We start from the raw sequence: 25,325 nt of genomic DNA, 5'->3' as shown, positions 1-25,325 counted from the left end.
GGGTTCAAACCCCATGTTGGGCTCTGTGCTGACAGCTCAGAGCCTGGAGCCTGCTTTGGATTCTGTGTCTCCCTCTCTCTGCCCTTCCCCTGCTCATTCTCTGTCTCTGTCTCTCTCTCAAAAGTAAATAAAATTTATTGTTTTTGAACTTACCTATTCTCAAGATTAAAAGACTGTTTCAATGAGATGTGGAGCAATCTCTATGAAAGTTATTGGGGAAGTTTCAATGACAGGACGAAAGCAGAACACAGTGTGCTGCCCCCCAAAAAAGCCTCCTTGGCATAAAGATTATTTTGAGCTAGTTATTTTTAAAGCACAGCAGATGCAGTAGGAAACCGGTGGAAGTAATGGTTTTGTGAGAGACATTGAAATTTATAATGAAAATCTCCATTGATAAGGGTGTCTCCCTTTCTGGACCAGGAAGAGGATGAATAAATCTCTAGAAGCTCCTATCAACCATACCATTGTTTACTCTGCTGTGCCTGATAGCCTCCCCTAACATCTTTTGTCTTTAGCTCTAGATGGTATTTAGGTGGTACTTTGAGTCATTCCATGGAGTTACTCAGGTTTCCTTGGTCTCTCCCATATATACAGGAGGGGTAGACGTGTTATTAAACTCTGTTTTTCTCTTGTTAGTCTGTACTTTATTATAGGGGGTGGTGCAGCCCAGCAAAGAACCCAGAAAGTAGAGGGAAAATTATTTTTCCTCCCCTACATAATGGACACTCAGACAGTATTACTTTTTCTTTCTGTCTTATGAATCTTAGAGCTAATGTAATTAAATGTATAATTTCCAAAAATATATCTTGAATTTTTATTGATATTCAGTCACTTCTAGGGAAGATCTATCAGCCTTATCTCTGTGTTAAGTTGAAAGTTAATTTAAAAAAATAGTGCAAAGTATAACTCCTACCTAACAAATTAAGTTACTTTCAAGATATGGGAAGTTAGGTCTGATTGTATTTAAAAATGTGAACAATGTTTATGTAACTTTAGTTAGGCAACATCTGGAACTGATCTTCTGAACTTTGATTACCAGAATCAGCCTGATGAATCCCAGATGTTTAAACATGGCTGTGTTTCTTAGACTCACTGGATTATGAGAGTGAATACATGGAAGAAAGGGAAACATTTACAAGAACTAGGTGTCAAAGTGGCCAAGGGAGTATTTGGGTGTTGGCTTAGTTGCGGGGTGGGGGGTGGTTATTTCTAAATGAACATCCCCCTTTAAAGCTTAATGTATATTAGCTTTAAAAAATGTCCAATATTTGATAACCTTTATAGTATGTATTAATAACTTTACTCCTATTTGTTCCTGCACAAGCATATTTTTGTGCATCTACTATAGCTTAAGTCTTGTGGTTGGAAAAATAAATAATAAATATTCCCTGCCTTTGAGTCACTCATTTTAGTAAAGGAAATGGGTATGTGAACAGTAATTATAACTGCTGTATTAAAGGGCTGAGTACAGAAAGTAACCAAGTATGCCAGGGAACGTAGGACAGTTTCAAAGAGAGTGAGACTTGGGGCTCAGGATTTCTGTACACTGTTTCTACAAGCTGTATTTAGCTGTGCTAATATAACTTCTATATAATTATATGTCCATTAGATGATGGGGTCATTCATCATCTCATAAAAATGTATTTAAAATAGCAACTTTTGAAATGATAATACCAACGTATTTTGACAGTGCAATCCAGGAATATCATGGTAAAGCATGATTAGCAATCATATGGACTTTACAACATTTGGTAAAGGTTCTAGAAAGACAAATATTTTAGCCTCTCTTTTCCACAAAGTGTGCTTTTAAGTGAAGGGATGCTCTTTCCTTTTGCAGCCTTTTCTTGGTCTCATGCTTGCCCAAGGTTGTGGATAAGAAAGTAAAATCAAGTGTTCTGAGTTCAAAATTATTTTAGAAGCCTTAGGGGGAAATGTGTAATTCTTTTGTGACCTACTTTAGTTTTCATAAAATCTCCATTTTTCCTCCCAAGGAAATATCAGATCTGAGTGAAAACAAAAAAAAAGGAGAGGAACCCAAATGCATTACTAACAGCAATTTTGGGGAAGAAAAACAACCCAAAACTAAAATGCATTAATAGCATAGTTTCAGAGATAAAAGAGAGAGATTAAATATAAAATAGTAACTTGATGACGAGAATAGAAAAGCTAATTCCTATGCAAAAGTTTTCAGTGAAAACTAATGGCACATCAGGTACAAATGTACTTCAACTCCTTCATTTTGCCAGCCGTGACTATTTCTCAATTTTCTATTATATTCAAGGTCCCAATACCTCCTCTATCACTCATCAAATCTGAACTGCCCATTTAGTCTTGTAAATTGTTTCCTCTAAATTAACAAATCTACCTACATCCACCTCCAGAGAACCCATACCAATGCACCCGGGCTTTTCCCTCTTTTTGGCTCCATTTTAGAGCCAGAGTAGTCATTACAGATAAAGAGCTTTATACATCTTTTGTTTAAACTCAGCCCAAACCTTTGGACTAGACAAAATGGCAATTGTTATAGGAGTCAGCAGGAGAATGGACATTCTGACCACAAGACTGATACTTGTGGACCTTCTAAAGATGAACCCGGTAGCTAAAACCAGTACTCAATCAACACATACCCAGAGTAGCTTAGCTTAGCATCCACCAAAAAAAGTGTTTCTGTTCTTCAACTAATGGAATGTTCCTTTTTTTCCCCCCTCATAAAAACTCCTGGCTTTCACCCAATAAGCTAGACACTATTTGAGCTTCTCCTTGAAGCTGTGCTCCTCTTTAATCCCAAAATAAACACTCACTTGCCTCTCATTGTGGCTTTTTATTTTGAGGTTGACACTAATCTTTTCCTTTCCTTAGAAAGGACTCCCTCATTCCTTCTAGGTCTGGTAAAATCTGAGGAAGTTTTGGGGTGGTGGTGGGGTGGTCTGAAGCTAATGGCCCTTCTTGAGGATGTCTGTGTAAAAAGGTGATTTTATTAAAGCACAGGGATAGGACCTGTGGGGAGGAAGAGCTGCAATGCAGTCCTAACAGGTAACATTATATACCCTCAGGTTGGGAGGGCGTCAGGTATAGAGAAATTCTCCAAGGTATTTTTGGAGGCAAGTATTCCAGGGCCTTGAGGGGCTCGCTGTTGCTAGGGAAACACCATTTATTGCCATTTAGTAAAACCTCAGTCAAGGGACCCTTCAGGTGTATATCAGGGGCCATAAGCCTGGAGTACGATTGCCAGCATCTATCTTGGGGAGAATTGAGATAAAGGAAGTTTCCAAAGAAATTTTTATCTTTTAAGATAGACCTACACGATCCTCAAGGTTGGGATGTTAAGCTGAGATTCTCTTTTGCTCCTTGCAAAGTGTGATCATCGAGACAGCTGAGCCCCTAGAGGGAGGTCACTCTGCCTGTTTCAAGGACTTGTCTGTGGGCTGTAGGCAGTAAGGGGATTTAAGTTTTCGTTTGACTTAATTTCCCATGTCGCCATGGGAAGCACTTAAACCCCTTTCCTCTGTTCTTGGGTAGCCAGGGGTGTCTGAGGAATAGCACACATAGTCCACCTGGTGGTGGGGATGGGGGGGGGGTGCTGTTAGCCTGTACTTTGCTCTCAGCTTGCCCCATGCTCCCTCATCAAAATCCACTTGCAACTTATGTCTGGATTAACCCATCTCAAGGTCCTCATCATGCCTGAAATGCATACTTGGAGTTTTTCTCACCTAACTCTAAGTTCCAGGAGGACAGGAACTTTTTATGTCTGTACTCCTCATTTTATCTCCAATTCATTGTTTTCACATAGTAGATACTTGTTGAAAGAAATACACTCAATATCTTTATCACTGTAATAGCCTATGCTCTTATAATACATTGATCTATTTGGAAGGTACATCTTACACCTTGGTGCCTTCAATGTACTGTTTTCTCTATCTGGACTAACCTCAAAAATGATTATTTCTTCACCTTCAGGTCCCAGTTGCAACCCCACATCTTCATGGAGAACTTCCTTCATCAGTCTAAAGGAAAGAGTTATTTTCTACTTATTTTATTTGTTTTCTTTGTGGTGTTCATCACAATTTATCATTATATATTGGTTTTCTTTAACTTATTTATTTACTAACTTCAGGGCAGATTTGTGTCATCCTGTGCCTAGCTGGGAATTGGGTAGATAGGCAGTTGCTAATTTTTTTCTTTACTAAATAAGTAGGAGTTGCATATGTGAATGGTGAACATTTCTCTGAATATATTGCATATTTCGTAGCCTGTGCTGCTGTGGCTTTTCTTCACTGTTATTCTAGTATGTAGAATGCTTCTTTATATATATTGAGTTAATCTTTTTTTAATTAAATTACTGTTAAAATGTTTTTAAAATCCTCAAACAGAAAATTTACATAGTCTCAGTCTGTCATTTACACTCTATTTAGAAAAAAGTCCAAGGGAGATGAATTGCATATGTAAGACATGAAAAGATCAATTTCCAAAACACAACTATGTAACTTCTATTTGGTAAAAATTAATAGCTGCTGTACAAGGTGCTATTGCCCTCTCTGAATGAGACAAACCGTCTACTCAAAGAGTTTTATTATTGTAATTGGGGTAGAGGTTATCTTATCCCATGATGGCATTGAACTTCTCTCTTCACCTATTAGAAGTAGCAGCAAATCCAAAATAATCCCCTTTCCTGAGGTGCCCTAGGGCCAAACACTCAGGGCCAGACTCCCAGTGCTGCCCTAGAAAATGAATACGTACCTCAGACTGGCAATTCCAATGTGCAAAGCCTGAGGTCTCCAGTGATGCTAAACCCTGTCATCTCCTGAAGCTCCTGGTAACGAAGGTCACCTGGGAAGGTGAGGCCAGTGGCTAAGCTGCATCATATGTTAAGACCACTGCCAGGTGCATTGGGATAATGTCTCTGTAAAACCTTTTTTTACGCTACTGGCACAGTTATTTCCCAGGCCATGGGGGAGTGTAGGGAAAGAATAATAATTTTCTTTCTACCTTTGCTAGGTTCCTGATTGAGGATCCCCCTGCCCTTTATATTAGAAGACTAACAGGAGAAAAAAAATAAGTTTAATAACATGTATACCTTCTATATATATGGGCGATACCCAGAAAACCAAGTAAAACTGCCTGAAAAGGCCCAAACCATCACTTAAATAGCATCTCCAGTTAAAGACAAAAGAAAGCTTTGTAGTGGAGGCCAGTTATGGGAGAGTACCAGGGAAAGTATAGTAAAAAGGGTCAGATTTGTTATGCAGATTTAAGTTGTTATCCTTCTCCAAGGAGAAGAGTTTCTCAAGATTTAGAGTGACCTTCTCTTCCAGATATTGAGGGGGTCACCTTTACAAATAGAGATTTCCTTCATAAATGTAAATATCCTTTACAAAAAGGCAATTTCCACTCGGTTGTCAAAAATTCTACTGATGCTCAGAATAATCCTTATGCCAAAGAGGCATATTTTGGGGATGGCGTATCCCTGACCCCATCCAAAGTCCCAGGAGTGGGGCAGGATTGGAATGAGCACCTGTCAACTCCTAGGCTCAGATCCAACTTTCCCAATCCTGGGACTGCTCTTAGTTTAAACTAAGAAATAGCTTTGTTCTATTTCCTCTCCCAGGAAAATAGGGCCACCCAGCTACACCAATATTTGTTAAGTAAAGCAGCTTTTAGTGATTGTAAGTACATTTCTCTGAAGATAGAAATGAGTGGGTGTTTGGAGTGTACTCCATCTCAGCCACTTACCCAGCCTCTTCTGAAAGAGGTGGGCTTTATTTTTTTTTTTTTAGTCTCCTCTCCCTTTAAAACATCTTTCTTGCTGAGGCAGAAAGTGTACATTTCCCAAGGTTAATCTATGTTAGGATAATCTCAATATGTTAGAAATAGGAGATGTTTTGTAATGAATGAATTACTATGGTAATAAATGGTATGTCCCGAAGGGTACCAGAATATGCCCCCCAAAATATGCCCCTTTGGCCTATGGATTATTTTGAGCTAAAGGCCACTGAAAACCAGCAGAAGCAGGAAAAGCTCTAAAAATAGAACCCAAGTTTTCCTTTGGTAGAAGAAATTTTCATTTGCAGAGAAGTCTCCCTTTCCAGTATAAGGAAGAGGGTTCTTAACAATTCTTATCAATGGGGAAGGCACTGACTTAAATCTGTATAACATACCTAACAACTCTCCATTACCACACTTTCCTTCCTCACCTTCCCTGAACTACCTCCCTTGCCCAGAAGCTCCAACACCCTTTACATTTGTTTAGCTTAAAATAAACTATCCTAAAATTTAGGACAAAAGACCCCACAAAAGACCCCAAATAGCCAAAGTAATATTGAAGAAGAAAACTAAAATGGGAGGCATCACCATCCCAGACTTTAGCCTCTACTACAAAGCTGTCATCATCAAGACAGTATGGTATTGGCACAAAAACAGACACATAGACCAATGGAATAGAATTGAGAACTCAGAGCTGGACCCACAAATGTATGGTCAACTAATCTTTGACAAAGCAGAAAGAGTATCTAATGGAAAGAAGACAGCCTCTTTAACAGATGGTGCTGGGAGAACTGGACAGAAACATGCAGAAGAATGAAACTAAATCATTTTCTTACACCACACACACACACACACACACACACACACACACACAAAACTCAAAATGGATAAGGGACCTGAACATAAGACAGAAAACCATCAAAACCCTAGAGGAGAAAGCAGGAAACAACCTCCTTGACCTCAACTGCAGCAATTTCTTACTTGACACATCCCCGAAGGCAAGGGAAACAAGAGCAAAACCGATCTATTGGGACCTCATCAAGATTAAAAGCTTCTGCACAGCAAAGGAAACAATCCATAAAACTAATAGGCAACTGATGGAATGGGAAAAGATAGTGGCAAATGACATATCAGATAAAGGGCTAGTATCCAAAATCTACAAGGAACTCACCAAACTCCACACCCGAAAAACAAACAATCCAGTGAAGAAATGAGCAGAAGACATCAACAGACACTTCTCCAAAGAGGACATCCAGATGGCCAAGCGACACATGAAACGATGCTAGCATCCCTCCTCATCAGGGAAATACAGATCAAAACCACACTGAGATACCAACTCACGTCAGTCAGAGTGGCTGAAATGAACAATTCAGGAGACTCTAGATGCTGGCAAGGATGTGGAGAAACGGGCACCCTCCTACACTGTTGGTGGGAATGTAAACTGGTGCAGCCCCTCTGGAAAACAGTGGGGAGGTTCCTCAAAAAATTAACAATAGAACTCCCCTATGACCCAGCAATAGCACTGCTAGGAATTAACCGAAGGGACACAGGAGTGCTGATGCATAGGGGCACATGTACCCCAATGTTCATAGCAGCACTCTCAACAATAGCCAAAACATGGAAAGAGGCTAAGCGTCCATCAACTGATGAATGGATCAAGAAGATATGGTTCATCTATGCAATGGAGTACTCCATGGCAATGAGAAAGAATGAAATCTGGCCATGTGTAGCAACATGGATGGAACTTGAGGGTGTTACGCTGAGCGAAATAATTCAGGCAGAGAAGGACAGATACCATATGTTTACACATATAGGTGGATTAGGAGGAACTTAACAGAGGACCATGGAGGAGAAGAAGGGGAAAAATAGTCGGGGAGAGGGAGGGAGGCAAACCATGAGAGACTTTTGAATGCTGAGAACAAACTGAGGGCTGAGGGGACTGGGGGAGAGGGGAAGCAGGGGTGATGGGCATGGAGGAAGGCACTCGTGGGGATGAGCACTGGGTGTTATATGGAAACCAACCTGACAATAAACTATTAAAAAAATAAATAAACCCAAGCTTGTGTAGATTTGTGATGCTAATGTTAATAAACTTCTGCTTGTTTTCTCTTGTTAACCAACTGATCTTTGGCAAGTTTACTTCCCCAAGCTGGACAATATATGATGGCTAGAGGACAGTTTTTTCCTCCCCTTTAATACGTTAGCATAAATACATAAATAACATGTGACATAAGTTTGTGAGTTAGAGGAATGATATTTACTTACAGGAAGAAGGATGATTATGGAGAAAATGGCCCTGGAATTAAGAGCAGGACAAAACTTGAACATGTGGAAAGGCGGCAGAGAACGTGAAGTGCATGTAATAATCCAGAAATGGCAAAGCTGGGAGAAAGCTTGGGGCCTGACTAGAGAAGAGATGACTGGAAAGTTAGTGTTAGAGACAGATCATAGACATCCTTGATTCACAAACTAAGGAGACTCAGATCCAGTTGGGAAAAATAATTTTAAGTAGGCTATGATATATGTGTAGAAATGATGGGTTTGTTAACATTGTTGGAAACTTAAAATGATGACATTTTGGGGTGATCACGGGGTGGTCTGGAGGTGACAGCGCCTTCTTGGTGCAAGAAGGTGATATTATTAAAGTACAGGGAGAGGACCTATGGGGAAGAAGAGCTGTATTGAGGTCATAACAGGTAACTGATTATATACCCTCAGGCTGGAAGGGTGTTAGAGACAGAGTAAACCCCTATTTTGGAAGCAAGGTTTCCAGGACCTTGAAGGGCTAACAGTTGCTAGGGAAACGTCATTTATTACCTTTTGGTAAAGCTGTCGTGAGACCCTTTAGATACATATCAGAGGATGGGCCATAAGCTAGAGTAGGATTGCCAGTATGTATCTTGGGGCAATTGATATAAAAGAAATTTCTAAAGGAATGCTTATGTTAAAGTAGACATAGCATCCTGGGGAAGGAGTCAGGATAATGTTATGACAAGATTCTCTTTTGCCCCTGGCAAAGTGTCATCACTGAGGCAGCTGAGTTCCAAGACTTGTCAATGGACTGCAAACAATAAGGGAATTAAATTTTTCATTTGCCTTAGTTTCCCATATTACCATGCCAAGCACTTAAACCCCTTTCCTTTGTTCTTGGGTAGCCAGGAGTGTCGGAGGACTATCACCCATATTCTACCTGGAGGATGGGGGTGCTGTTAGCCTGTATTTTGCCCTCAGTGTGCCCCATGCTCCCTCATCAAAAATATTCCAGGACAGGACTTACTGACAGCCTGATTGATTGATTGGCTTAGAGAGAATCTTAAGCAGGCTCCATGCTCAGCACAGAGCCCAACGTGGGGCTTAATCCCATGACCTGAGCCGAAATCAATAGTCAGACACTCAACAGACTGAGCCACCAAGTGCCCCAGTGAGAATCTAGAGTGGAAGTAGTGGGGAAGGAAATTAGAAAGATGCAATGAATTATAAAGTTACAGTGACTGGTGGTATTGAATGTGAGATGGGAGCAGGATCAGAGTGGAGATTTCATAGCACTTCCCTGTTGTCTCCATGAGATTACTGATCTGTAGAGTTGCCAGTAACCAGTTACTTAATACCATCATGGTTCATTCAATATTTGTGCCTCATTTCCAAACTCCTAATCTGTTCAAAAATCTGCATGGAGCAGCATTCTAAATTACGCTAGACCTCAAAGTTGTATCCCTATCACCTGTGTGTCTGGAGTGCCTGCCTTCCCCAGGTAGCATCGTTGTTCTGAGCCAAGCTAAAGACAGTTGTACTTTCCGTCTGTATCTCTGCCTGACCAAGGAAACTCTTTTGTTTTAAATAACTTTTTTACATTTATTTATTTTGAGAGAGACAGAATGCAAGCAGGGAAGGGGCAGAGAAGGAGAGAGAATCCCAAACAGGCTCTGCAGAGGCAGTGCAGAGCACAATGCGGGGCTTGAACCCATGAAACTGTGAGATCATGACCTGAGCCAAAATCAAGAGTTGGACACTTAAACAATTGAGCCATCCAGGTGCCCATGATCAAGGAAACTCTTAAAGAAAAATAGCACCAGATGAAGACTGAACTTTATGGAACATAGACATTCCTACAAGTATAGTTAAATCCATATATAAAGAGTTTATAATAATGATGATGCATATACTATGCTATTTCAACAGTTTTTAAAGTGATGTAAATTTAAATTAAATAGAAGACTAGATCTCCTGTATACAAACAAGCTCAACTTGCGTGATAAAACAACGCTTTTGTGTCACTGACCAAAATTTAACTGATTTAACGGAAAGAAGCAGTTACTTTTGTGCTATTCTGGTTGTAGGAATCCATTGCATGGGCTGTGAACACAGGTACCTTAAGACATACTGGCACAAGTCAACACAATATGGTTGCTACACCTCATGGAGTTTGTATGAAATATTTTAGTCTGTATCCAGAACTTTAAAAGGAACACAAAACTTTTCACTGTGAAGCTCTTTTACAACTGTATTTCAATAAAAAATACAACTTTTAATGATTCATATGAACAATCCAATATGGTGTTAGCCTTTATACAAGGGACATCTTAAAATGTGTCTTTTCTCCCTATCTTCTTGCACTTTAATAACCAGTATGTTGTTACTTTCTCCCAATGCTACCTCAAATAATCAATCTGAGCTGTAGAAAATGCTGAAGAGTTTCACCTCAAAAGAAAAATTTTGGCAAGTTTTGAGTAAAAACAGAGAATTATAATAGAAACCACGATGCATACCTCTACTGCTGAGAGCAGACCTCATGTTTTTACAGTCACCCAGTGCTAATGCAGCAGGAGGGCCTTGCCCTGGATTCTTTGTGGCTCCAGACTACTTTATTTCCTTTCTTCTCACCATAGGAGAGAGTTTCCTTTTTCCCTGCGTCTCAGGGCCTATGAGACAACATTAGCCCTTCTGGCTCTATATCGTGGTATTTGTTTTTACCCTTTCTTCTGTTTCAGTCTCTTATTTTCTTATTTCCGCTTCTGTGTGAACAAGACTGGATTCACTTTTACGTGAAAAGCTGAGGGAATATGAGTTCATAACCATTTTTGAATACCTGTTATGTGCCAGACATTATAGGTGCTTTGCATCCTTTATACTTCTAATAAAACAATCCTGTGAGCAAAGTGTTGATACCCACACTTTGCAGTTGTGGAAACTGCAGCTCAAAGACTAAAGAAAATGCTAAAGGTCAAGCAGTCAGTCAGTAGCAAAGTTGATGGAAGACCTCAGGACTCTTGCATCCCAAAGGTTCCTCTCTCTTTACTATGCTATGGGTCTATTCACCTGGACTAGCTCGGCAGGGGTTAGCCTCCCATGCAAAACTTCTCATGATGGCTTTTGTCTTTATGTAAAGATTAAGTTTTTTTAATTTTGTTACCTGTCTTTTTTTTTTTTTTTTTTTTTTTTGCCAGAGTGCCTGGACACTGTAGCTCCAACTGGAAACCCACCAGACTGTGCACTCGTGTCTGACTTCAAAGGTTCTGCTCTTTGAATCTTGCCATATTTCCTACCAGTATGACTGATCAGTTATCACCCATTCACCAACTGCCGGAAGCCAGAAAAGTTTGAACTTTAATGGCCAAGTATTTTTGAAATGCTTTCGTACTTATAGTTGGAAATTTCTGATTTACCTTAAAGACACCTCAGCTGTTCTTTTCTAAGATATTTTTCATAAGATAGTATCAGTCAGAATACAATTATAAGAAGCAAAACTCTAGCTTTTTGAAGCAGAGGATTCAAAAAAAAAGAAGCTGTTCCTAGGTAGAGCCTCTTGGATTGACCCTCAGACCAGCAGTGAGGACCCAGCATCAAGGAAACTGCTACTTTTGCCACAATCAAGGGGTAGGAAGAACAAGGCCACCACAGCACATAGCAAATGCTGCGGGCATCCCCATGGTGGTGGGCAGGCATTGGAGCATCATTATGGTGATATGGTGACTCAATGGGAGAAGATATTTGCAAATGACATATTCATAAATGGCAGGTATCCAAAATATATAAGAACTTACACAATCAACACCAAAAACAAACAAACAAAAAAACCCACAATCAATGTCTCCAAAGAAGACATATAGATGACCTAAAGACATATGAAAAGATGCTCAACGTAACTCATCAGGGAAATCCAAATCAAAACCATAATGACATGTTACCTCACACCTGTCCGGATGGCTAAAATCAAACACAAAAAGGAACAATGTTGGTGATATGTGGAGACAAAGGAACCCTTGTGCACTGCTGATGGGAATGCAAACTGGTGTGGAGATTCCTCAGAAAATGAAAAGTATGATTCACTAATTCTACTACTGAAAGAATAATGAATTGCCAAAAGAATGTGAAACAGTAATCTGAAAAGATATACATATTCCTGTGTTTATTATAGCATTATTTACAATTACCAAATTAGGGAAGCAGCCCAATATCCACTGATCCACTGATAGATGAATAGATAGAAAAGATATGAGATACATATATCTTTGTATTTATAAATATAAATAAAATCTTGCCATTTCCAACAACAAGGATGAATCTAGAGAGTATAATACTAAGTGAAATAAGTCAGAAAAGGCAGATAGCATAGGAGTTCACTCATGTGAAATTTACAACACAAGACCAAAAAAATAGACTTAACTATAGAGGACAAATGGACGGTTACCATGGAAGGTAGGCATGTGGATAGGTGACGGGGCTTAAGAGTACACTTATAATGAGCATTGAGTAATGTAGAGAATTGTGAAATCACTATATTGTACACTTGAAACTAACATAGTACTGTGTATTTACTACACCGGAATTAAAAAAGAAGAATTTGAGTCCTGGGAATAAGAGTGTCCTGAATTCACCTGCAGACATGCCAAATTTATAGCTGTATAGAGAAGAACTTTTTCTAGGGCAAAATGATAACAAAATCTGGCTGGCAACTCTTATAAATTGAGGAAATGAGAACAAACCCCACTAAGTGGGTAGGAGAGGCTGAGACACAAGTTTGCCATAACCTCTACCCCCAGCACTGGAACCCACAACAGGGAGGGGATGCAAAACCTTCACCTTCTCCCTGAGGAATAAAGGGTTTGAACCCCATATCAAATACCCCAACTTTAAAGGTTTACACTATGAGCCCCCAAACCATTTAGTTTTTGAAAGCCAATAGGACTTAGGTCCGAGGAGTGCATGGCTATAGTGAACTGAGGAACCATTCTTACTGGGCTCCCATGCACAGACTCACCTTTAACCAAGGTCCAGCACAGGGACAGTTGACTGAAAGGGCCCACTTATTCTGTACAAGAGGCTTATTTGACTATCTTAAACCATGAACCTGAGGGGTAGGCATCTAATTTAACACATATCTAGGTGCTTACTGAAATACTCTGTACAGATAGACTTTGGGCCAACGATATCTACTGGAAAGCAGCTTGTACACTTGTCTGGCGCCCCGATTTTAGCATCTGCCATCCAAGGGACACCACTACCTCATCTGGCTCTGGTGACCAGTGGGGCTTACACTCATAGGTTACAGGACTGTAACCAATGGAAAAATGGTTCTTAACTACATACCCCCTGTAGGGCAAAGCAGAGACGCAAGAGAGTGAGGGGTCTAATGTTTCTACCAAAGATGCCTATTAGCTTATCTTCATAGTTGTGGCCTGAAGAACAGCCTTATAGTTAAACATAAACTACAGATGATTACAGTCCTCTTCAGAGACTGAGGGAGATGACAGGAACCCTATTTGTATTCCTCCTCTGCTGCACTCCAGGTCACTGTTATCTCTGAAAAAGGAATTTATGTATAAATCTGGCACTCCAGCTTTTGTGTTTATTGCCAAGAGGACACAGCCCTTGAAGTCCTAGCTGCTTGTTTATGGGTTTCATAGAAAAGTAGCCAAGTAAGAAACAGTTCTTAACTGGCTATCACCCCCAAAGCTCAGAACAGAGGGAATAGACAGAAATGCCAATATCCCATCCTTTCCTGAAAGAGGTATATTTTTATATTTTAAATCCTGCTGCCTATGGGTCTAGCTTCCAATTAGCCTGAATCTAGATGCTGACTGTGAACCTTTCCTTTGGTTACTTAGAGGTCTTGGTACACACTCAACCACTAGGAACCACTAAAAATAAAAGATGCTGCTTACACAATAAAAAATGTTTGAGAGACAACCAGAAACTAGGGCAGAGTTGAACAATAAGGTTCACCTCTTACAGGAGACGATTTCTTCAAGACAATGAGAATTAGCTGTTTTATCCTTTTTTATTAAAACTTTTTTAACGTTTATTTATTTCTGAGAGACAGAGTGTGAGCAGGGGAGGGACAGAGAGAGAGAGGGAGACACAGAATCCAAAGCAGGCTCCAGGCTCTGAGGTCAGTGAACTCAAACACAAGGATATGACACTCACCCTATCAGAGCAACAAAACTTTTTAAATGTTTTGTTGTTGTTGTTGTTTTGTCTTTTGGTTTTGGGTTTGTTTTTTTTAAGGGAAAGGAGCAGAGAGAGAGTGAGAGAGAGAGAATCTGCACTAACAACACAGAGCTGGACTCGGGGCTCCATCTCATGAGCCATGAGATCATGACCTAAGCCGAAACCAAGAGTTGTTTGCTTAACCGAGTGACCCAGGCACTCCTGACACCTCCAAATTTTTAAAAAGCATGAAAAAGAGTAAAGATTACTTAAGGGACTTAAGGGACAGTGTAAGTGGACCAAATTTGCATTATACAGGGACCTTATAATCATATATATTATTAATAATTTATGAAGCTAGCATGAAGGTCAAAAGACAAAAGTACAAAACATATGTTTAATAGCCATAATTTGCTAATGTACACACAAGCTAAAATGACCAAAATTGTGACATCAAACACATAAAACATGAGGGGAGGGACTAAATATGTAGAACTTTATAATGCACTCAAACTAAAGTTGTTATCTTAAAATAGATTGTTTTAGAGGTAGGTTATTTTATGCAAACCTCAGTCATTTTTCATAACCACATTGCAAAAACCTAAAGTAGATACACAAAAAGTGAAAGAATCTAAGCTTACTAGTATAGAAAATTATCAAATCCCTAATGAAAAGAGCAAAAAAAGAAAAAAGAAAAATGTTCTTTAACAGATAGAAATTTAAAAAATGATATTAAGTACATACCTAACAGTATTTAAATGTAAATGGATTAAATTCTCTAATTGTAAAAGAGAGTGACTAAGTAGTTAAAAAAAAAAAAGACCCATTGATATGATGCCTATAAGAGGGTCATTCAGATAAAAGGACACACAGACTGAGAGTGTAAGGATAGAAAAAGGTATTCCATGCAATTGAAACCAAAAGAAAGCAGGAGTAGCTGTATTTATAACAGACAAAACAGACTTCGAGGCAAAGGCTATAATAAACAAAGAAGGTCATGATATAATAATGAAGAGGTCAATCCAAAAGGAGGATTTAATATTTCTATTTATGCATCCAATGTAGGAGCACCTATATATATAAAGCAAATATTAACAGACCTAATGGGACAGAGAGATCATCCAGACAGAACAATCAATAAGGAGCACTGGTCTTATACAATGTGTTAGACCAAATGGATTTCACAGACATATACAGAACGTTCTAACTAAGAGCAATAGAATACACATTATTCTCAAGAGCATATGGAACATTATCCAAACTATATGTTAGGGTTAAGAAGTTTAAAATCAAAATGAGAATCATTTGGATCATGAAGCATGAAACAAGAACTCAGTCACATAAAGAAAACTGGCAAATTCACAAACATGTGAAACATGCCACTATAAAACCAATGAGTCAATGAAGAAATCAAAAGAGAAATAAAAAACTACCTTGAGACAAATAAAAAATTACCTTGAGACAAATGAAAAAATAAGTAAACCTATCAAAGTTTATGGGACACAACAAAAGCAGTTCTAAGAAGGAGGTTCATAGTGATAAGTGTCTATATCAAATATAAGGAAAAAAAAAAACCCCCAAGGATCTTTACACTCTAACGAACTAGGAAAAAAAAAAAGGAACAAATCTCAAAATTAGTAGAAGGAAGGAAATAAAAAACATCAGAGCATAAATAAATGAAATAGAAAGTAAAAAGACAAAAAGATTGATAAAATTACCTTTTTTTGAAAACATAAAATTGACAAACCTTTAGCTAGACCCATAGGGAAAAAAAAAGTGGGGGACTCAAGTAAAATCAGAAACAAAAGAGGAAATGTTACAGCTGATGCCATTGACCTACAAAGGGTAAGAGATACTATGAACAATTACATGTCAACAAATACTAACCTATACAGAGAAATAGGCACATAGACTTAGACAAAATAAGACAGAAAAATTTATCCCAAGCAAAAAGAACAGGACAAGACCAGGGCCAGAGATCTAAGCAAAACATTTAAGTAACATGCCTCATGGAAAATTTAAAAAAAAAATTTAATGTTTATTTATTTTTAGAGGGATAGACAGAGAGTGACCAATGCAGGGTGAGGGCAGAGAGGGAGACACAGAATCTGAAGGAGGCTCCAGGCTCTGAGCTGTCAGCACAGAGACTGAAATGGAGCTCGAACTCAGACCATGAGATCATGACCTGAGCCGAAGTCAGGTGCCCAACTGACTGAACCACTAAGGCACCCCACCTCATGGAGTATTTAAAGCAATGATCATAAGGATACTTAATGGACTTGAGAAAAAGTGGAAGACACAAATGAGACCCTTAACACAGAGATAAGGAATAACATAGCAGAGATAAAAGGCTCAATAAATGAAATTAGAAACATGCTTGATGGAAGAACAGGCTGGAAGCAGAGAGGAACAAATTAATGATGTATAAGACCGAGTAATGGAAAGTAATAAAGCTGAACAAAAGTAACAAAAAAGAATTATGAAAAAGAATAGACTTAGGAAACTTTGACTCCATCAAGTAAAATATTCATATTATAAGAGTCCCAGAAGAAGAGAGGGGACCGAAAATATGTTTAAAGAAATAATAGGCATAAAGTTCCCTAATTTGGAGAAGGAAACAGATATCCAGATCCAGAAGGCCAGAGAAACTCCATAAAAGTCAACAAAAGCTGATCCACACCAAGACATACTGTAATTAAATTTGAAAAATATACTGATGAAGAAAACATTTAAAAAGTAGCAAGACAAAAGAATATAGTAACATACAAGGGATCTTCCACAAGGCTAGCAGAAGAATTTTCAGCAGAAACTTTCCAAGCCAGAAGGGAGTGACATGATATATTCAGAGTGCTTGGTAGGAAAAATCTGCAGCCAAGAATACTCTATCTAACAAGGCCATCATTCAGGATAGGAGAGAGGGTTTCCCACACAAACAAAAATTAAAGGAGTTCATGATCACTAAACTAGCCCTGAATGAAATATTAAAGAGGACTGGTTGGTTGGAAAGAAGAGACCAAAAGTGATAGTATAAATGTAGGAAACACAAAAGAAGTAAACATGAATATTTATGTAAAAAATCAGTTAAAGAGCCACAAAATAAAAGGATGTAAAATATAATAACATATACATAAAACATGGGGAGGAGAGGAATTAAGAATGGGGTCAAACTTAAATGACCACCAACTTAATATAGACTACTATATGCAGAAGAGGTTATAGACAAACCTACCTACCGGTAACCATATTTCAAAAAGCACTAATACATCTGCAAAGAAGAGAAAGAAATCCAAATATCTCATTAAAGGAAATCAAACTATGAAAGAGAGACAAAAGGAGATCAAAGAAAACCTTCAGAAACAACCATAAAACAAATTAAAAAATGACAATAGATGCATGTCAGTAACTACTTTGAAGGTACCTGGATGGCTCAGTTGGTTAAGCATCTGACTTTGGCTGAGGCCATGATCTCGCTTTTCCTGACTTTGAGCCCTGTATCAGGCTCTGTGCTGACAGCTCAGAGCCTGGAGCCTGTTTTAGATTCTGTGTCTCCTTCTCTTTCTCTGCCCCTCCTCCACTCACACTCTGTCTCTCTCTCAAAAGTAAACAAATATTTTAAAAAATTACTTTGAATGGAAATGAAAGAAACACTCCAATCCAAAGACAGAGGGTGACACAATGGTTGAAAAAAAGACCAATGTATTTGCTCCCTATAGAAGACTCATTTTGGACCTAAAGACATCAGTAGATTGAAAGTGAGGGAATGGGGAAACATCTTTCATATCAATGGATGTCAAAAGAATGCTGGGATAGCAATACTTAAGTTGCACAACAAGAGATAAAGAAGGACCCCATCTAATCATAAAGGGGGCAAATTCAACAAAAAGTCAACATTTCTACAGATTTCTGCATCAAACATAGCAGCACCCAAATACATAAAATAATAACAAAGTAACTAATCCATAATAATACAATAACAATAGGGGACTTTAACATCCCACTCACAACAATGAAAAGATCATCTAAACAGAAAATCGACAAGAAACAATGGCTTTGAATGACACACTGGAACAGATGGATTTAACAGATACATTAAGAAGATTTCATCCTAAAACAGCAGAATTCACATTTTTTTCCCCATGTACACACAGAACATTCTCCAGATAGATCACATATTAGGCCATAAAACAAGTGTCAACAAATTAAAAAAGATCGAAGTCATACCATGCATTTTTTCTGACCATAGTGCTATGAAACTAGAAGTTGATCACACAAAAAAACAAACAAACAAACAAACAAATATCTGGAAAGAACAAAGATATATGGAGGTTAAAAATAACATACTACTAAACAAAAATTGGGTCAACTAGGAAATTAAAGAATAAAAGAGTACATAGAAACAAATGAAAACACAATGGTCCAAAACCTTTGGGTTGCAGCAAAAGCTATTCTAAGAGGGAAACTTGTAACAATACAGGCCTATCTCAAAAGCAAGTAAAATCTCAAATAAACCTAACCTACACTTAAAGGAGCTAGAAAAAGGACACACAAAACCTAAAGCCTGCAGAAATAAATAAATAATAAATATTAAAGCAGAAATAAATGATATAGAAAGTAAAACAAAACAAAAACCCAATAGAACAGATCAATAAAACCAGAAGCTGATTCTTTGGCGGGGGGGAAATACAATTGGTAAACTTCTGGCCAGATTTATCAAGAAAAAAGAGAAAGGACTCAAATAAATAAAATCACAAATGACAGAGGAAAAATAACAACCAATACCACTGAAATACAAATAATTATAAGAGAATCTTATGAATAACTACATGCCCAACAAAGTCAACAACCTGGAAGAAATGGATAAATTCCTAGGAACACATAAACTACCAAAACTGAAACAGGGAGAAATAGAACATTTGAACAGACTGATAACCAACAAGAGATTGAATCAGTAATCAAAAACTCCCAACAAAGTCTAGAGCCATATGGCTTCATAGGTGAATGCTACTAAACATTTAAAGAAGAATTAATATCTAATTATTTATGATCCAGTAATTGTACTACTGGGTATTTACCCAAAGAATACAAAAACACAAATTCAAAGGGATATGTGCACCCTTGTTTATAGAAGTATCATTTACAATAGCCAAGATATTGAAGCAGGCCAAGTGTCCACTGATTGATCAATGGATAAAGAAGAGGTGGTGTATATGTGTGTGTGTATGTGTATATGTACATATATGCATATACATTTATACATACACACACAGACACACAAAGGAGTATTGTTCAGCCATATAAAAGAATGAAATCTTGCCATTTGCAATGATATGGATGGAGTCAGAGAGTATAATGCTAAGCAAAACAAGTCAGAGAAAGACAAGTACCATATGATTTCACTCGTGTGGAATTTCAGAAACAAAATAAATGCGCAAAGGGGAAAATAGTTAGATAAAGACAAATCAAGAAATAGACTCTTATTATAGACAACAAACTGATGATTACCAGAGGGAAGATGGATAGGAGGATGGGCTAAATAGGTGATGGGATTTAAGGAATGTACTTATCTTGATGAGTACCAGGTGATGTATGGAATTGTCGAATCATTATATTGTACACCTGAAATTAATAACACTGTATATTATCTAACTGGAATTAAAATTTTAAAAGCCAAGAAAAAATTTCTCATAAAAAAGTTTTATAACTGTGGTGATAGATGTTAACTAGACCTACAGTGTAATCATTTCATAGCATATACAAATATCAAATTATTGTGCTGTATATCTGAAACTAATATTGTATGTCAGTTATAAAAATTAAATTAAAAATGAGTAAAGGATATATAATGGGGAAATAGTAATCTCTTCAATAAATGATGTTGGGGAAACAAGACAGCCACATGCAAAAAATGAAACAGGACCCCTATCTTTTTTTTTTTTAATATTTATTTATTTTTGAGAGAGACAGAGAGTGAGTGGGGGAAGGGCAGAGAGAGAGGAAGGCACAGAATCTGAGGCAGGCTCTAGGCTCCTAGCTGTCAGCACAGAGCCCAATGCAGGGCTCGAACTCACAAACCACGAGATCATGACCTGAGCTGAAGTCAGACCCTTAACTGACTGAGCCCCAAATGCAAAGGCAGCAAAAGAAGAAAACCAGCGACTACATCAAACTAAAAGCTTCTAAAGAAAAAACAAACTAAAAACTTCTGCACGACAAAGGAAATAATTTCTTCCATCAACAAAATTAAAAGGCAACCTAGAGAAAGGGAGAGAATATTTGCATATCATATATTGGATAGTGGATTGATATTCAAAATATATAAAAACTTAACACAACTCAATAGCAAAAAAAAATTCAATTTTAAAAAGGACAGGATCTGAATAGGTGTTTTTCTAAAGAAAACATACAAATGTCTAACAGGTACATGAAAAAGTGAACATCGCTAATCAGAGGAATGCAAAGCAAAACCACAATGAGGTATCATCTCACATCTATTAGCAAGGCTATTATGAAAAATACAAGAAGGAACAAGAGTTGACAATGATATAGGGGCGCCTGGGTAGCTTAGTCGGTTAAGCGTCCGACTTTCCCTTATGTCATGATCTCGCGATTCGTGGGTTCGAGCCCCGCGTCGGGCTCTGTGCTGACTGCCAGCTCAGAGCCTGGAGCCTGTTTCAGTCTGTGACTCCCTCTCTCTGACCCTCCCCTGCTCACGCTGTCTCTCTCTCTCTCTCTCCTAGAAATAAATAAAACATTAAAAAAAAAAAAGTTGACAATGATATAGAAGAGGGAATCTTCCTGTATAATTGACAGTAATGTAAATTGGTGTCGCCACTATGGAAAACAGCATGGATTTTCCTCAAAAATTAAAAATAGAAGTACCATATGACTCAGCAATTATACTTCTAGTTATTTGTCCAAAAGAATCAAAAACACTACCTCAAACATATTTACACTTTTATATTCACTGAAGCATATTTATAATAGACAAGACATGGGAACAATGTAAGTGCAGATTGGTGGATGAATGGATAAAAAAATGTAACATATATATTCAGTGAATATTATTAAGCCATAAAAGAAAGAAAGTTTGCCATCTGCAACAACATGGATGGATCTTGAGAACATTGTGTTAAGTGAAGTCAGTCAGAGAATGACAAATATTGCATGACATCACTTATTTGTGAAATTAAATAAAAAGCCAAACTCATAAAGAGAATAGATTGATTGTTGTCATGGACAAATGGATGAAGGGAGTCAAAAGGTATAAATTCCCATTTATAAAATAAAGTCAAGGGTGCCTGGGTGATTCAATCAGTTAAGCGACCAACTTCAGCTGAGGTCATGATCTCATGTTTCACGAGTTCAAGCCCTGTGTCGAGCTCTGTGCTGACACCTCAGAGCCTGGAGCCTACCTTGGATTTTGTGGCTCCCTCTCTCTGCCCCTTACTGCTTGCACTCTCTCTCTTTCTCTCAAAAATAAGTAAAACATTAAAAAAGATTTTTATAAAATAAGTCATGGAGGTAATGTACAACATGGCAATTATAGTTAATACTGTATTGTATATTTCAAAGTCACTAAAAGAGTAAATTTTAATTGTTCTCATTTAAGAAAAAATAATTAGAACTTTGTGTGGTGATGGATGTTGACTAGATTAAATGTGATTGTTTTGCAATATATACAAACATTGAACCATTATGTTGTACAACTGAAACTAATATAATGTTCTATGTCAGTTATATCTTAATAATATAAAAGAATTTGAGTGCTGGAAATTTGATTAAAAATATGATCTGTATATACAATTGCCAAACCTGTTATAGTTCATTTGATTTCACCACAAACATATACATTTTATAGACGAATTACATAGTTTTACATCTCCATTAGAATGATAGCATGTCTAAAATCAAAACAGAATCTGAATTCTAGATTTCAAAATATAAATGTAAGGCTATTACTGTCAGAAGTTGCTGGAAGAATCACTGGCTTCCAATAGAGTTGCAAAGGGAGCTTGGTTTATTTAGGTTTTTGAGGTTATGTTCCTTAGATGCAGAACATGACACAAGAATTCAGATACAGGTTTTTTGAGGGAGAGCTTTTCAGAAAAAATCTGTAAGAGAGGATGTTAAGCAGGATAATTAGGGTGAAAAAAAGGGGAAAGGGCAGTAACCCTGTGTGGGTGCAGGGGGTGAGGCAGCTCTGTCAGTTGAAGAAAGTTCCCTGGAGAAGGGGGGAAGCTGTGAGTATTTAACAGCCACACTCACAAGAGCTGAAGTAGGAGTGCAGCGGCTCCTAGGGTTGGAGGTTGGGGGCCACACATCCACTACGATAGTGAAGAAGAAACTGCAACTGGCACAGTTAATCGTTGCTTCTCTCTGGTCCAATCTAAGGAGATAAGCCATCAGCAATAGCTGCAGAAGGTGTGAGGCTGCATGATCATCTTTGTACCATGGGATAATGAAAAGTATGGATGGCGGGAGGACCAGGGCTAGGCCTTGAACAAAGGACAGGCAACCCATATGGTGGCAAATAAGCTGTGATAGGGCCAGATTTAAAAGATAAGCTAGGTGATCAGCTTTCTTAGTTTGAATATTCGAAGTAGGTAGTATTGAGAGAAGTTGAAAAGTCAGAGAGGTCACAGTGGTTTAATGTATAGACTGAAGTTAGGAGGGAATTAGAAACTATAAGCAGTGACCATGAGGTAGAGAATAGGCATAAAGACAGTATACAGGGCGAAGGAACCATTTGCTGGAGATGGGATGGGAAACAAAGTGGAAACATAAAACATAGATGATCACACTGGTAGAGCTCCAGAACAACGAACTACAGAGTTCTGATGCTATTTTTCTCTCATCAGATAAGAAAAGATTTCAAAGAATATGATCAGGAAACACTAGACAAATTGCCCTCTGGAGAGAGAAGATACTATTTGTTTGCAGGATCTTGTTTTTGTCAAACACTGAAAAGTACCTGATACGATTGAAAGTGGAATTGTTCTGCAGAATAGGGACAGAGAATTCTGGAGGCCAGGATGCCGCCAGAAGGAGAATGGTAAAGAAGGTGACTTTAAAGCAGATAGATACCTAAGCAGAATTTTAAAATTGTAAATGTGTAGAATGTGCAATGTAAACCAATTTATACAGTGTTTTTTTTTGGGGGGGGGGAGTATGAGGTATGATTCAACTATGAGAATGAAGGAATAGTGTACATCTGAACTACCCAATATTATTTGGTAAATGCCCCGAGAAAGGGATTGAGATGAGCAAAGATTCTAAGTGAATTCTCAGGAGAAGCACTTGTCAGTCGATGAAGAATTTCCAGAGGAGAAGCCAGAGAGAGGCTCAAAGGGTGGGCAGGGGTTGACGTGGTGAAGAGGAGAGGAGCTCAAATAATTGTTTTGGACAACAGTGAGAAGTGTTCGATTTGGTTACAGTTCTTGCCAGCTTTGAATCAGAGTCTTTATAGTGTTCTTCTTGAATCTAAGATCTTGGACATTCTGATCTCCCTCAGCAGGTGGGAGGGAAGCATGGATGGCCTTGGCTAAAGTTTACTAAGGTGAGTTATTTCCATAACGCTGTGAAGTTTCTGAAACAGTGATAAAGTCAGGAGGCTAAAACTTGATTAGGTTATCATAGCTCATCCCCTCTCCCTTACAGAATATTCTCTGAGAGGTATTAAATACACAAATTTTAAAATCAAACAGAACGGCAAACTCTCCAGGAATGGCTAGATCATCTTTACCATTTAAACTATGAACTATTTAGCCAAGAAAATAATTTGTGTGTGTGTATGTGAAAACATATTCATAAATCCATTTTTATGAGGTCAAGAGAATCTTAGGCATACTTTGTTACTTCTGCATTTGCCATTTGCATTTAAGATTTGGTCAGTTGGTTTTCCTGAACATGTTATTGAAACATATCTTAATAATAAGGAAGCTACAAAATGTACAATAAAATGAAAGCATAAAACAACCAAAAAATGGGGGGCTAGACTGAGATAAGTTCATAAGGAGCCCTCATTGTTATGTGTGGTGGTATATGTGAATGTCAAATTCAATGGGAGAGAACATTTAACATGAATGTAGCAGAAACATCTCAATAATCAGGGACTACCTAGCTATGAAATTCTCGAATTTCTCTTGCTTCCTCTTGGGAACATTTTCTAAAGCTGTTACATAGCTTTCTTCCGCCCTACTTTCTGAAAAATATCTAAGAGATAACTTCACACCTCTTGATTCTAGCAATGCTAATCTTAGCCAGTTAGAGTCTTTAATTTTAGTTGGAATATTTCCCTCAGTTACCACTGTGTATTGTCAAAACTAAAATGGAGGTGGGGGAGATGAGTGAGGCAGGTGATGGGGATTAAGAAGTGCACTTGTTCTGATGAGCACTGGCTGGCTGATGTATGGAAGTGTTGACTCACTGTATGGTACACTTGAAACTAATCTTACACTCTATGCTAACTGAAATTTAAATTAAAACCTTAAAAAACATTTAAAAATGAGAAAAAGAGAGAGAAATACAACCAGTACAAGGAAAAGTATTAATCAGATCAGTTTAAGGCCAGAACTCAAATGGAAAGCTTCCAAAAATCAAAACAGTGTTTCCTTAATGTGATAATATGTATTTATAAACAGGGCTTTGCGGTTGATGCCATCAACCACTTGGTAAAACATTGCCAATAACATTATTGCCATAAAAATTGGAAAATTGATTAGTGGGTTACTTAAAACTGTAATCCTAGCCTTTAGAGGATTTATTTAAATCTAATTTTAAAAGTTTCTTAATATTTGTTTTTACAGAACTTAACATAGAATTTTAAGATTAGAAAACAGTTTCAAATGAGTGCTGCTGAAACTAATATGTGGATATGTGGCTTTTATCCAAAGGGGTCATGTTTCCCTCAAGGCCAATTTGTCATTGATGAAACATCTGTCCAAAACCATTCATGTGTGTTTTGAAAAACTAGGATCAGTCAACTCTGTTTGGATAGGCAACTATTGCTTTCTAAGTTAAGATGGATGATGATAGATGAATATATTTTTTTGGTTTAACTTTAATGATGTCTGTTTTTCAGAAATTGGAAAAATATCAAGATGGTATTTTGTACTTGTGCCCTATCTCACAATTAAGTT

At 37.8% G+C, this 25,325-nt stretch overlaps 1 protein-coding gene across 1 annotated transcript in view; it reads right to left on the bottom strand.

Moving 5' to 3' along the window:
- LOC144218361 (uncharacterized) overlaps window positions 1–25,325 on the bottom strand; it is a 138,052-nt gene that overhangs the window by 18,194 nt on the left and 94,533 nt on the right. Inside the window, exon 5 of the mRNA XM_077748220.1 lies at window positions 3,929–4,004. Within this exon, the coding sequence (XP_077604346.1) occupies window positions 3,929–4,004 (76 nt within the window). The remainder of the gene's footprint in view (window positions 1–3,928; window positions 4,005–25,325) is intronic.

Source organism: Crocuta crocuta, unplaced genomic scaffold (assembly GCF_008692635.1).
Source record: "Crocuta crocuta isolate KB4526 unplaced genomic scaffold, BGI_CrCroc_1.0 scaffold39, whole genome shotgun sequence".
NCBI lineage: Eukaryota > Metazoa > Chordata > Mammalia > Carnivora > Hyaenidae > Crocuta > Crocuta crocuta.
Note: the sequence above shows the minus strand (reverse complement) of the source record. Positions and strands in the feature narration are given on the sequence as shown.